This window comes from Perca flavescens, chromosome 13 (assembly GCF_004354835.1).
Source record: "Perca flavescens isolate YP-PL-M2 chromosome 13, PFLA_1.0, whole genome shotgun sequence".
NCBI lineage: Eukaryota > Metazoa > Chordata > Actinopteri > Perciformes > Percidae > Perca > Perca flavescens.
In genome coordinates, this window is record NC_041343.1 from 8,826,727 (window position 1) to 8,839,640 (window position 12,914).

At 43.8% G+C, this 12,914-nt stretch overlaps 1 protein-coding gene across 2 annotated transcripts in view; it reads left to right on the top strand.

Moving 5' to 3' along the window:
• srrm3 (serine/arginine repetitive matrix 3) overlaps positions 1-12,914 on the top strand; it is a 91,020-nt gene that overhangs the window by 45,827 nt on the left and 32,279 nt on the right. For both annotated transcript variants that reach the window (XM_028595437.1, XM_028595438.1), the window contains exons 2-3: positions 1,540-1,862; positions 12,291-12,392. In XM_028595437.1, the coding sequence (XP_028451238.1) occupies positions 1,540-1,862; positions 12,291-12,392 (425 nt within the window). The remainder of the gene's footprint in view (positions 1-1,539; positions 1,863-12,290; positions 12,393-12,914) is intronic.

Below are 12,914 nucleotides of genomic sequence, written 5' to 3' on the forward strand. Positions count from 1 at the left end.
TGTGACTGAAGTTCTTGAGGTTGGTCCATCCAGCCTTGCTGTCATCCTGTCTCCGCTCCTCCTTTTTGTGTGACAGTGATGAAGTGCCTCAACTAGGTATTTTTGGCTCCTTGGTGAAAAATGAAGCCATTAGTTGTAGAGGGAGACGACCGGTGAAGGCCTTCCTCTGGCTCTGCATGTTCTACAGTGGCCTTAACAGGACAATCCATCTTAATCAGCGCCCAGTCCACGCAGCAATTGTATTGGAACACACTTTTTTTTTATTTTCATAACCAAAATGACAACCTCATCCTTTTATCAGTCAACGAGCCAGAAACACAATGGTCGAGCGAGTCAAAACCAAAGAATGCATTCAGTGTTGAAACAAGAAAGTAAGTCAAAGTTTATATTAAACGAAGACGAGATCAGACGAATCAATACTTTACATTGTCAATCCATTCTCCTCTGTCACCTGTTTTGTTGCTTCTCCCAGACTCTGTGTGCTCAAGCTGCTTAGTGTCTTCTAGGGCTGCACGATATGAGGAAAATATCTAATTGCGATAATTTTGACTGATATTGCGATAGTATTCCCCTTATTGGAGGGAATGATCATTTTTGTATCATTATTCTAATTTTCATTGAAAAAATATTACAATAAAATAAATTTAAAAAAAGATTTTAGTCAGATTTTTTTTTTTTTTTTGCAAGGATCTTTAGTCTGTAGGATATGATGTGTAGGCCAGGAAGTCTCTGCAGCACCATAATACTTTTTTTTTAGAATGGTTTGACACATCGTTAGCCTTTAACAAATATTTCCGCGATTTGGATAGTCCATATTCCAATTACGATAATTGGGCAGCCCTAGTGTCTTTCACTCTTATCCTCCTTTGACTCACATGCTGCATGTATGGTGGTGTGTGACCTTGGTTCCCCCCCTCTAACCTGCCTCTAGGCGCTACTGGGTTGTTGACTCATGGAGCAGAAGTTGCTGTCGCTGGAAAAGCATGTCTACATGTACCGAAAGTGCGTGTGTGTGCATGTGTGTGTGTGTACAGCATGTTGATGTGTGTGAGTGTTTTCAAAGGGTACTGCTCAGTTCAGGCAGAAACGCTGCAGCCTGTCCAGAGGTATTAACATCTTGGCTCACCTCTCAGTGTTTGTGGCTTACTGTCCATCCGAATACGTTGTGTACAGTGTGCAGACGCTATGTTGGTGTGTTTGTGAGATCAGTTGGCAGCTTTGTGGTTGACAAACAGCGGTTCAGGGGCCATAAAGGGGCCTTCAGGGGGCTTTACACAGTCTTCAGCAAAGAATATTTAAATTTTACATATATTACTAAATGTATGCCATGTGAATAAGAATTATTCACTCTCAGCACCACTCTCAGTGCATAGAGTTTAGTAATAAATTGATGACAGACAAAAATCCTCCCAAATGAGGGTTCTTGGAGGGATTGGATGTTAAATCATTAACATGACATAAGACTGTCTAAGACTGCCAAAATCCAGCAGACTACAGTGTTGATCTGACAGTTTATCTCCATCATCTGTGTCTCCACAGGGTTCAGTAATCATGTATGATGCGGCGAGGGTGCCATCTCCTAAGGATGGTGCAAACGGGATGGCCCAGCCCGTGGTCCCCGGGGCAGGACCAGGACCGGGACCAGCTGCAGGATCAGGAGGGCCGGCAACGAACACAGTCCTACAGGCGAAAACAGAGGAGGGACAGCCAGGTACGGAGGAGGAGGAGGAGGAGGAGGAGGACCAGCCCAAAGCAGAACCCGTCCTGGTAAAGAAGCCACACAGAGAGATCCTGGACCATGAGAGGAAGAGGAGGGTAGAGCTCAAATGTATGGAGCTCCAGGAGATGATGGAGGAGCAGGGGTGAGTACATGGGACCATTTGTAAAGTTAAAGCAGCTGTAATCTACGTTTTTAAAAGGACAATGTTAATCATGTAGTTCAGTAGTTTTAGTTAGAGCTGCAAAGATGAATCCATTAGTTGTCTATTATTAAATATTCGCAGCGCTGTGGAGTATGGTCTCGCTACACCACAGATACATACATTCTGGGATATGCGAAAAAAATCGCTCAGGGTTATTTGTATTTCTTTAAACCAATCACAGTCGTCTTGGGCGGCGCTGAGCTCTGGACGGAGTAACGGTACCTCTGCAAAATACTCTCGGGAAGGAACTTTTGCACCCCGCAAAAGAAAACCCCACAAACGACCTTGTTTTAGCTTCTCGCATTACCTCAAACCTTTTCTTCATTATTTCTGTCACAGTACAGCAGCGATGACATGGTGTTGGCAGCTGTATTCATATTTTCTAATCGTTTCAAGTACTCTAATCTGACTGCTGACACCGCTACGTCTGCTATGTTTTCGTCTGCTGATTTCCAACAGTAAGCCTTGAAATATTTCTTGTTAATCTTTGGTGACATGTTTGAAAAATCTAACTGTCCCCAAACGGAGCAGAACATGTAGTCTTATATAGCAATTTGGGGCCATCAATTATGCTAATGATCTAATCTTATGAAAGCTTCTCATGCACAGTTGGCATTCATCAAGTAGAAACAAGTCATTTTATTAAGTTTTGTGCTACGAGATTTTATTGAATCCGACTTGGAAGACTTGCACGAGCGAGCCTCAAAGAAAAAAAAGTTTAAAATAGGAATAAAAAATGTTCTTGCATGAAGCCCAATATGTATTAAGCACAACAACTCACCAAGCGAGTAAGTGACTCCAGTTGCACTGGGTATTTGATGTCAAGTGACATTACCGTTTTCAGCAAAACCGCAGTTGTTTATCTTTAGTTTACAATTCGGTTATTGTCGAGCTGTTTGGAGTGCGAGCTATGAAAGCATTCTCTGTGTAGTAGAACACTTGACATTGACAGGTATGTACCTGTAGGGGGGCTGAGTTCACAAGCTGCACCGAAACATTACATTCAAAATCTGTTACCTGCCAAAAGTCATTTTCATCGCAATATTGGGAAGAAAAAAACAACCCAAGCCCCTGCAGAGGAGTGAAGTAAACATAAGGGGCTGAGTTTTTGTTAGGAAATGGTGCATAGCAGCTGTGTTTTGTTGACATGGCCATTTTTAGCAGCATGCTATGGAAATGGGATGGGATCAGGATACATGCATTATCAGGAGTTGTGATAGCTGGAATCTGTTATTATCAATAACTTCATAGTTTTCATAGGGATGGGCATGAGTTTGTGCTTCTTATTTTAATTTTTTGCTTTGTAACTGTCAATATCTTACTACAAATACTATGACGAGTGGTTCATGCCACCCACCGAGCTACAGTAATATGTACGGTAATAACGTTACAACATTCAAAACGCTCATAAAGTTATTTTTAGAATGATTGATTGTTTTGACCACTGATAAGAGCGCTGGGCTATCCCATGATTGAATTTGCCACATAACGTTAGCTACAGTAGCTGGATGGGTAATCGCTTCATCTAATGGTAGGTTAGCAAGTTAACGTTAGCTAACATTACTTGCGGCTATTTAATTAGATTGAAATGGCATAGCATGAAAAACTGTGAATAAAACTTGAATACATTACCTCGTCCGGGAACATTATTTCTGCCTGAGTCACGTCAGATCGATTTATTTTTTTTTTTTATCGGCAGTGGTGGTTGTTTAATAATGAAGACAACTCCCATGATTCAACGCTACGTCATCAAAAACTCATTTCGGACACTATTCTCACGTTAGATTGTACTCTATAATAATTTAATGAAAGTACCGAAAATGGAAATTACTTCCATTTTAAGTTTCATTGTAGATTTTCCATGACAAACAAATAAACAGAGAGGGCAAACAGACAGTACAGGGGCATCGCTAACAAATAAGTGACAGGACAAACGCATTAGTGCTGGGGTTAGTGTTTAAATTGTGTCATGCCAGTGTTTTCATCTGACACAAAATGTGACCACGGGAACATATGCATGGAGGTGGTTTAACATCAACACATACATTGCTTCAACACACAGATACATTCTTCTTTTTAAATAAAATATTATTAAACGGAAAGAGATAAAAAAATTAAATAAAAGAAATAAGAAAATGGAAATTACTTTAAAAAAAAACGCCCATCGGTAGTTTTTGTTTTCCTATAAAAACATCCTTGTATGATGCTTGTATGATGACGAGTTTGCTGTGGACAGAATGACGTGAAACAAATGAAACCAATGTGGAGGGAAGCTCTGATCCTGGAGGTAACTGATTCTTGGAACAAGAAATGGTTCCATATTAGCTGAAGGACTCTACAGGGACCATTTTGGCAGTTAACTGGGTGCTTCCTGCTTGGCCAGCTGCCCCATTTAACATAATTGGCAAATGTTCACAATCGGCAAGCCGGTGAAGGACCATGTCCTTGTCACTGTTCTAGTGGATTATGTTTGCCGGTTGGGTACCTGTGGAGAAGCAGAGAGGTGGTGAAGAGCCTTACTGCCGGGTAAAAAGAAGAGACTGGCTGCTATATGTGTGTTGGGATTCTACACTGCCCACAGGCCAACAGTGGGAGTTAGTTGTGATAACAACCACAGTGTGCTGGTAATTGGGCTTTTGAAATTGTGAGAAACAAGTACTGTAAAACATGCAGAAACATCTCATGGGGAAAAACTATTCAATTTATTCTCTGAATTTAAGCTTTTGAATTGTGTGTGTGTGTGTGTGTGTGTGTGTGTGTGTGTGTGTGTGTGTGTGTGTGTGTGTGTGTGTGTGTGTGTGTGTGTGTGGAGCTTGGGTTGAGCAGGTGGGAGCAAGAAATCCTGATAATCCCTTGAACAAAGATTGTACCATGTAGCTTCATTATACATTACAGCAATGACACACATTTGATATCATGAATGAAAATGAGACCCATGTACACATACATACACACACACACAGATAAATTAATTCATCAGCGGCAGCCATTTCTGCTTCACAATGTTGTTTATGTCACAGATGCACAGATGCAGCATTACTCATCCTTGATGTTGTTCATATTTGCAGCCAACACTTAAACTTTGTATTAATAGCCTCCTCCTTAAGTAGTGGTTACTAGTGAGGTTGCCATAGAGACAGTCAGCAAAGAACACAGGGCAACCCAGCGTAGCCTGTTTCATTAGCATGATGTGTGTCCTCCAGCAAAAAGTTAGGATGAGCTCAGTGTGTGCTTATGCCAAGGGCCATGAAAACTGTAGTGACTGCAGTTTGCCTTAATCCACAATCTCAAGTCTTCTCTCAGGCTGATCTGCGCGCCACACACACACACACACACACACACACACACACACACACACACACACACACACACACACACACACACACACACACACACACACACACTGCTGCTTGAATAACCACAGCTACCAGGCAACCTCCAGGCTAGCTGAGACTGTAATTAACAACGAGCTCTGTAATACGGTATGGAGAAAATTCACTTTCCCACTCATACCTCGTGACATTTTATTCACATCACATTTGTGATTTATGGAAAGCTGGCTAATCCTTGATATATTAGGGGAGGGTGATTTTAATTGAATAAAGGGGAGTTTTTTCTTTTTCTTTGGTCAAGGCTAGAAACGAGAGGTAACAGACAAAAATTTGAATGCCAGTATGTGGGACCGGTGTTTTTTTCAAATTTAAAAAAGAAAAAAGTAGTTTCTTTTTCTGTTTTGTCTTTCCCACTGCTGAGTGTACCATGTCAGAGTATGGAGATTAATTGAATCACTACTCCTATTGAGATGCTTTGAGTAGCCAAAGGTGGATTAGACATTTCTTCCACAATTTCTTTCTACCTGTCTCTCTTTCCCCTGAGTGTGACTGGGCTTCTCAGGCAGTGGGGCCTTGCTGATGGTGGAGCTACGACAGATTGGTGAAGCTGAAAGGGAACTGCTGGAATTTACCCGCTCCGCTCATCTCCTGGCTCGGAGTAGACATAGTTGCTCCTGGTTTGAGTGCTGTAAAAGAGTCATGATGTCTAGTGGAATCGTGTAGCAACAGGCAGCAGCTTGGCTAATGATGGCAGAATACAAGGAGACCATACACTCACGCTGACCAGCTCCACTCACTCGTCACACTGCACAAGCTCGGCTGGCAGGCAGTCGCACTTGAAGGACAGGCGGCCACTCAGCTGAATGTTAGAGCTCTGGACGGACTTGAGTCATCTTGTTAAGCTATAATGAAAGGAGAATCTCATTTGCCAGCTAGGCTCAGCACAGCTCCCCTTGCCTCTCCAATTTCTAATGTTCCTCTTTAAATGAGAGAGCGTGAGTGCATGTGTGCAGGATTAAGGGATAGAGCGGGGGATGAAAGCGAGGGAGAGCAATGCCAGGCATTAGACACAATTAAAATGGTGGCTGGGGTCTGTTTTCATTTGTTGTGGCTATAAGCCAGCAGGCTCAGAATCTACGTCACCCCTGAGTCCCCGTCCTGACTGAGGCCTCGGTGAAGGATTAGGCTGGGGGGCAGGTTGGACGCCTGCCTCCTTCTCTAACCCTGCCAGCATGGCAGACTCTCAACCTCCTCCCTTTACACCCCCAATCCAGCCGTGCTGTTCCTCAGAGATCAAACCAGGATAAATAGTCTGTCATGAGTGATGGCCTCACCCTGGGAGCCAATTAGACGGGCTCAGCAATTAAAGGAGTCTGTTCATTTAGCTATCCATGGCCTGGTAGCATCCCACAGTCATTAGTGCACTGAGTGCCCCGCCGCTACAGGGAACATTGCCCTTTTATGTATATTGGATGTGCTGTAAGTTTCATACATTTACTCTGTTAGAGGAGCTCTTTGAGGAGATGGTACAGTGCATAAGTGAGGCACCGTCAACAACATCCTGTTGTCTTGGACACAGTGCGTGTACTGAACAGCTCAACAAGCTTACTTTCTACTTTCAAGCAAGTTTGGCTGCCTTATGATAACACAGTTCACTGGCAGATTTCAAGCTCAAGGGCTGCTATGCATGCAAGGGTCCAGATTCTATTTCAGGGTTGTTTTCCACACTAATTGAGGCATAATGATTGTGCATGATTTGAACTCCTGCGGTGTCTGAGCGTTTTTGCAGCTCTCTAATGAGCTTGAATCTCATCCACACACCGAAACTGACACTGACACCGACACCGACACACACACACACACACACACACACACACACACACACACACACACACACACACACACACACACACACACACACACAACAGAGCAGCACGTGTGCTTGGCCTTTCTTTTGTGTTCTGGCAATGGTACGAGTTTTTTTAAATTCGAGGCAGAAAATATTACTCCTCCTGCTTCACCAAGATGTGCGCGTGTGTATTAGAAAATGACTATCGTTTGAAAGCAGAGTAGAGAGGTGTAGCCTGGCACAAGCAAAAAGGACACAACATAACCCAGAGATGCATAACTGAATTTGTGGCTCTACTATATACATAATGACGTACAAGCAAATTCATTTCAAGACCGAGCAGTCTACTGTAAATTGAGACAGAAAGGAAAGGGGTTTAGAGGTTTAGGTTTAGGTAGTAGTCAGGAGCTAAATTGCTGTGTTTTGGCCACCACTGCTGTGGTATTGCTTTAATAGCATCTGCAGTGACACTTTTAGCATTGCAGGAGTGTAGCTTGGATCTTATTAAGAGAGAGCTGCTCTCTGAGGCTCTAAGGCCAGAGCAAATAGCTATGTCTGCTCTGATGGAGGTCTTCCTGCAAGCCAAAGCCTGTGTAATAAGACGATAAGCCTGTGTCCTATAAGACTGAAAATTGGAGGCACCCATTTTATACATCGTCACCGGGAGGGGGCCCAAGCCAATATAGGAGCTCCATGCTAGACGAAATAACTTCAAATGCTGTTGTTGCCGGAGGACTTAGAGAAGATGAGCAATCAGAAAGAGTGGCAATGGCAGATTGTGCTGCTCCAGCCATTGATCTGCTTACACTGTGGGGGAGGTGAAAAGGGCAGCTTTATATAGTGAGAGAAAGGTCTACTCTTTCTGTCTGCTATATCTAGTAACTGTTATCTAACCAGACAATCCATGACTGTGAAGAGCATCAATTGAAAATCCTCTCCAATCGAGAGTTAAACAATTTCACTGTGGCCCGGTAGGCCGCTTTAATTCTGCCCCTGAAATAGAAAATGTGGGGGTGTTCAGTTTTGCCTTCCCATGTTCCCAGCACCATTCAATCTTTCTAACTACATTGGCATCACTTTGCCTCTGTGCTCTTTGAAGCAGGATTAATGGCTGCAGAGTTTCATAGGTGCACGGCAGCGCCTGGGGACGACTTGCAGAAAAAGGCTCTTCAGATATTGAGCGCACAAACATCCCTGGCATTCTGAAGGAGTACACACAAACACACACACACACACACGCCCCACACGTAGGCACGTCCTCATCAAGTCGATGACTATCAGCAAACGGATGGTCTCCAGGCCACAACTATTCATTTTCCTGGATCGTGAGTTAATTGGGGAGGGGGGGGATCTGTGGGTGCCCGGAGCTGTCTAATTACTCCAATCAAGTTCTTTAATCGTGGTGATTTTTCATGGCTGGGGTGGCGGGGAGCCCGTCGCGCTGATCGATGTCCTCTGTCTATCTCCACCCAAATCACTGGGACTCTCCATGCTGTAGGCAGTGGGTCTGGGCTAAATGGCTTTCATTTGGCTCCACTTTGGCTTCTGAACAGTCACACCTTATACACACAAACACACACACACACACGCAATGAAAACACACAGTTTGCTCAGTTTAACATTCATTTCAATATGAATTCAGTGTTACCCAGCCTTGCTGAGAGTGACCGCTCCAATCAGCCTCTCCTCTGCACTGTCAGGGCAGAACAGATGGTGTATTAGGCTGAAAGCAGCTACCTTTACAGCTGTAAGAAGTGCTAATTAAATGTGCAGAAGACAGATGTGTAGTTGCAGTGTGCTCATCCTATAATAGCCACTGACAAACATCCGATATGTGGCCATTTACACAGATTGATTCAGAGCTCCACTATGGACCCCTGCCTGACTTCTCTTTAATGCAACTCAATAGTTAAGCGATCATGTGAGAAATAGTTTTCAGTCTTCTTTCCTCAGACTTCTTTTGTCCATAGATGTTTTTATCTATGTAGGTGACTCACCATTGACCAGGTTCTTGCAAGCATTCCCAGGTGCTATGGGGGATTTTCCTGGCTCATACCTCTAAGCCCCCAGCTCTATTTGAAGCAGCACCGCTGCTGGGCCTACGCTCTCTGGCTTTGGTTAGTGAGCTAGACCCATCGTGTGTAGAACTTCATGGTCGAGCAATTCAATGAAGGACAGAGAAAGAAGCAAAAAGAAGAAATTCTGTAGGTCACATGTCAACACAGGCTTGAGCTTCACAAGCTCTGACACCGCTTTTTTTTTTTTTTTTTTTGCTTCAGCGGAGATAGCTGCAGGCACTTCCAACATCCTCACCATCATCAGCACAATATGAACGAGAAAGCCCTACAACCACGGCGTCTGTTTGGCCTGTGCGCATTCAGCCAGTATCCTATCCTTCTCACTCTTTTACCTATTGCGCACCGTCCCTCGATACAGACAGCTGAGAGCACCCAGGGACCGCTGTAGATTTGTCGGGAAGCCGCTAACGTTTGGCGATGGCTGTTGCGATGTGCATGGAAAGCCATGAATATAAAGTGTGTGTTTGCGTCCTGCATTGTGCTGAGTTGACAGCTGCTGGGCTGAGAGATTGCCGTACAGCAGGACCTGATGGTGCTGTCACACCGGCTGGCTTCTTGTCTATGTTGGGCCGTCATCCAGCTAGTTCAGCTCTCCATCGCACTTCTCCTAATCTCATTCTCCATACCTTCAATGCGCTGATAGCACCAAACTCAGAATACATGGTATCAGCTGCTATGTTTAATCTGAGAACAGCAAACACTCCTCAGACTAATGCCATTTCCACGCTGAATAGAGCCACAAGCTAATTTACAATCCAGTTTATAGATTTGGTCCCGCTAAGAGGATCTGTTGCCAAGTAAGAGTCTGTGCACTTTCCTTAATGCAAGTGGAGCTCACATGTCCGATTTTATCACCTGTCGAGCAGGAAAAAGAACTGCATGGCCAGAAGCACATACCCACATACATTTGTGTACTTTTGATTTGGGGCTATTTTTCATTGTGTGTGGGTCAGGTCTTTTAGTTCCAACTAAAGAGAAATCTTAATGCTTTAACGGGAAAGTTTGCAGGGCTCCCTAAGACTAAATATAAACAGGAATTATTTTCTTGCCATGCAGCCACATCTTGCCATGTGTTTTAGCTTATATTTGTTTACATTTTGGCAAACTGGCACCATTAAAAGTATGCAGAATTGGCTTTTAGCGCTTCCTATTTGTAATGCACCAATGCCTGTACAGACAACTATCACTGCATTACTTTGATAATGAAGAAAACTTAAAAACGTGATGATTCTCAGGCAAGTTCTGTCTTTTTTCTATGATTTCTAAGCAGAGCTTTGGATGGGAGCAACTGGGGCGCTAAGGGCTTTGAAGTACTTCAATTACCTCTATGAGCTGTGTCACAATCACTGGTACTGCTCCAAATGCTGACCATGTTGATAAGTGGGCCAAATCAGTGGGCCAAACTACAATAGCTGGCATGCGCCTGTCTTTCACCTCGCACAGTATCTTTGCCTCACATCCCTCTCAGCAAAATAGCAAATATTCCCTGAAATGTTGAGCTGCTCTTTGAAGAGAGACAAGATAAACTGTTACCAAATAAGAGTGTGTGTTTCAGCACCAAGTGAAAGACCGTTCTTCAGTACTTTGGTAATTGCAAGTGGAGCACACATTTCAGATGTTAACATTTACCAAAGATGCAAATTGCACATATCCGTGTGTTGAGACTCGAAGAGATGAGTTCTAAGGCTTAATTCTGAACATAGTGCTACTGTATATCCCAGGCACCCCTCAAACATGCTCTTGTTGTTGTTAATATGAACACTACAGCATATTATTGGCTGAGTCTTTCAGTCAGTCTAATTCTGTGATGTCTGGCTCCTGGCTACACTTTCACGGCTTTATTATTTCTCTCCCTCCTCCGTCCTCTTCTCTCCCTTTATGTTTCTCTGTAGCTCATTACATCCCGTTGCCAGAGCAGAATGTGACGATGGTGTGGAGATGGTGTGAATACACTAGGAGATCAGCTCGGTGTCCAGTGCTTTATAGAGGCCATGCGCTGTCAGGTTTACAGACATGCATAACTCCTGTCCATCTGTAGAATGGCACAGGACAGAAGCTACTTCATTGTGGCTGCCTCACTTGTTCAGACAAGCTGGTAGAATTATTCCTGTCCCCCATCGCAAAGCTGTCAGCAGATACAGTCTTACTGTGGCAGGCCTGTGGTCAGAGGTTGTTACTTGTGTTATTAACACATTGGGAGGATGTAGCCCAAAGCTGTATGCATGAATTATTGTATGAGCGTTTGATTCATTCATTATCTACTGCGGCAAATAACATCACAATGAAATGAGAGTATAACTGATAGTTTTGATGCTGTCTGGTTGCACCCACTGACATCTGAAAAAGCCAGATATTCTCAATTAGAAAATATGAATACAAGTCTAAAATGTGACACAGACAGTAATTGCTTCCCCCGCTGCAGCAGTGTGCAGTATTCTGTCTGGCAGCTTGTTGAAAGGTCCTCACACTGCCCCACAGTTGCTCTCAACTCAGTGCTTAGCTTACACAATAAAACATGACATGCAGCCCGGGCCTGAACAAGGAACCCACCGGGGTCGGGGGAGGTTGACAGTGAGTCATCAGAATATACATAATTTGGCTGGGTGTCATTTTTGAAACGGTCAGAGGACGGTTGTTGCCATTTGTTAAACACTGTGTGATAGCTGGGGATAACATAGCTCCTACACAGGCATCTGGCACTTATGACAGATGACAATTAGCCTCGCCAGTGCCCCTGCTGCATTCAGTGCTGTTATTAAAAGCAGCTGCTTAAGTTTGCAGTATGTTCATCATTCACTTTCTTATACATACTTATATTCATGCTCTGCTCACTACACAGATTACTAGGGAAAAACTTTTCAATTTATTCTCAGAATTTAAGCTTTTGAATACTGTGTGTGTGTGTGTGTGTGTGTGTGTGTGTGTGTGTGTTTGTGTGTGTGTGTGTGTGTGTGTGTGTGTGTGTGTGTGTGTGTGTGTGTGTGTGTGTGTGTGTGTGTGTGTGTGTGTGTGTGTGTGTGTGTGTGTGTGTGTGTGTGTGTGTGTGTGTGTGTGTGTGTGTGTGTGTGTGCCTCTACTAACTGCTGTGTCTTTATGTGTCCATCCTCAGGTACACAGAGGAAGAGATTCGGCAGAAAGTGAGCACATTCAGACAAATGCTGATGGACAAGGAGGGCGTCATCACCAGAGATGGTCCACACACACAACCAGTGTAAGTTACTGTGTATCAGGTTGAAAGGCAGGGTTGGTAATGTTGAAAAGCTACAGTAGCAAGATTTGACAGTAGCATCACGTCGGGGCTCCGTCTAACCCCTTGCCCCTGCACCGCTGCGTCGCTGCTTCAGAGGAGAGCGGAGAAAGCACCACAATTTTACTTCATGTCTCATTCACCGGTAAGCAAAATGCTAATTCTATCATACCGAATGTTTAAAACAAACATCACTGCTGTTAGCAATGTGGCGACGACGCACATTAAGCTTAAGCTTGCACACGGGAGGGGTAGAGTACGCGCAGCAGAACAAGGAGGCATTTCATTGGTTCTTTCCAAGCGGACCACGAGGCAGTGATTGGTGGGCGTTTTTACAGGATCACAGCAGCTACAGATGATGGATCTTTTTTGCTCCTTTTTCAGAGCCAATAAGTTATTTATTATATATTGGAAACTTACTTATATATTGGAAATAGTTACCAACCCAGGCTTTAATGTCGGTCATGTGTGTATTAGGGGTGTAAC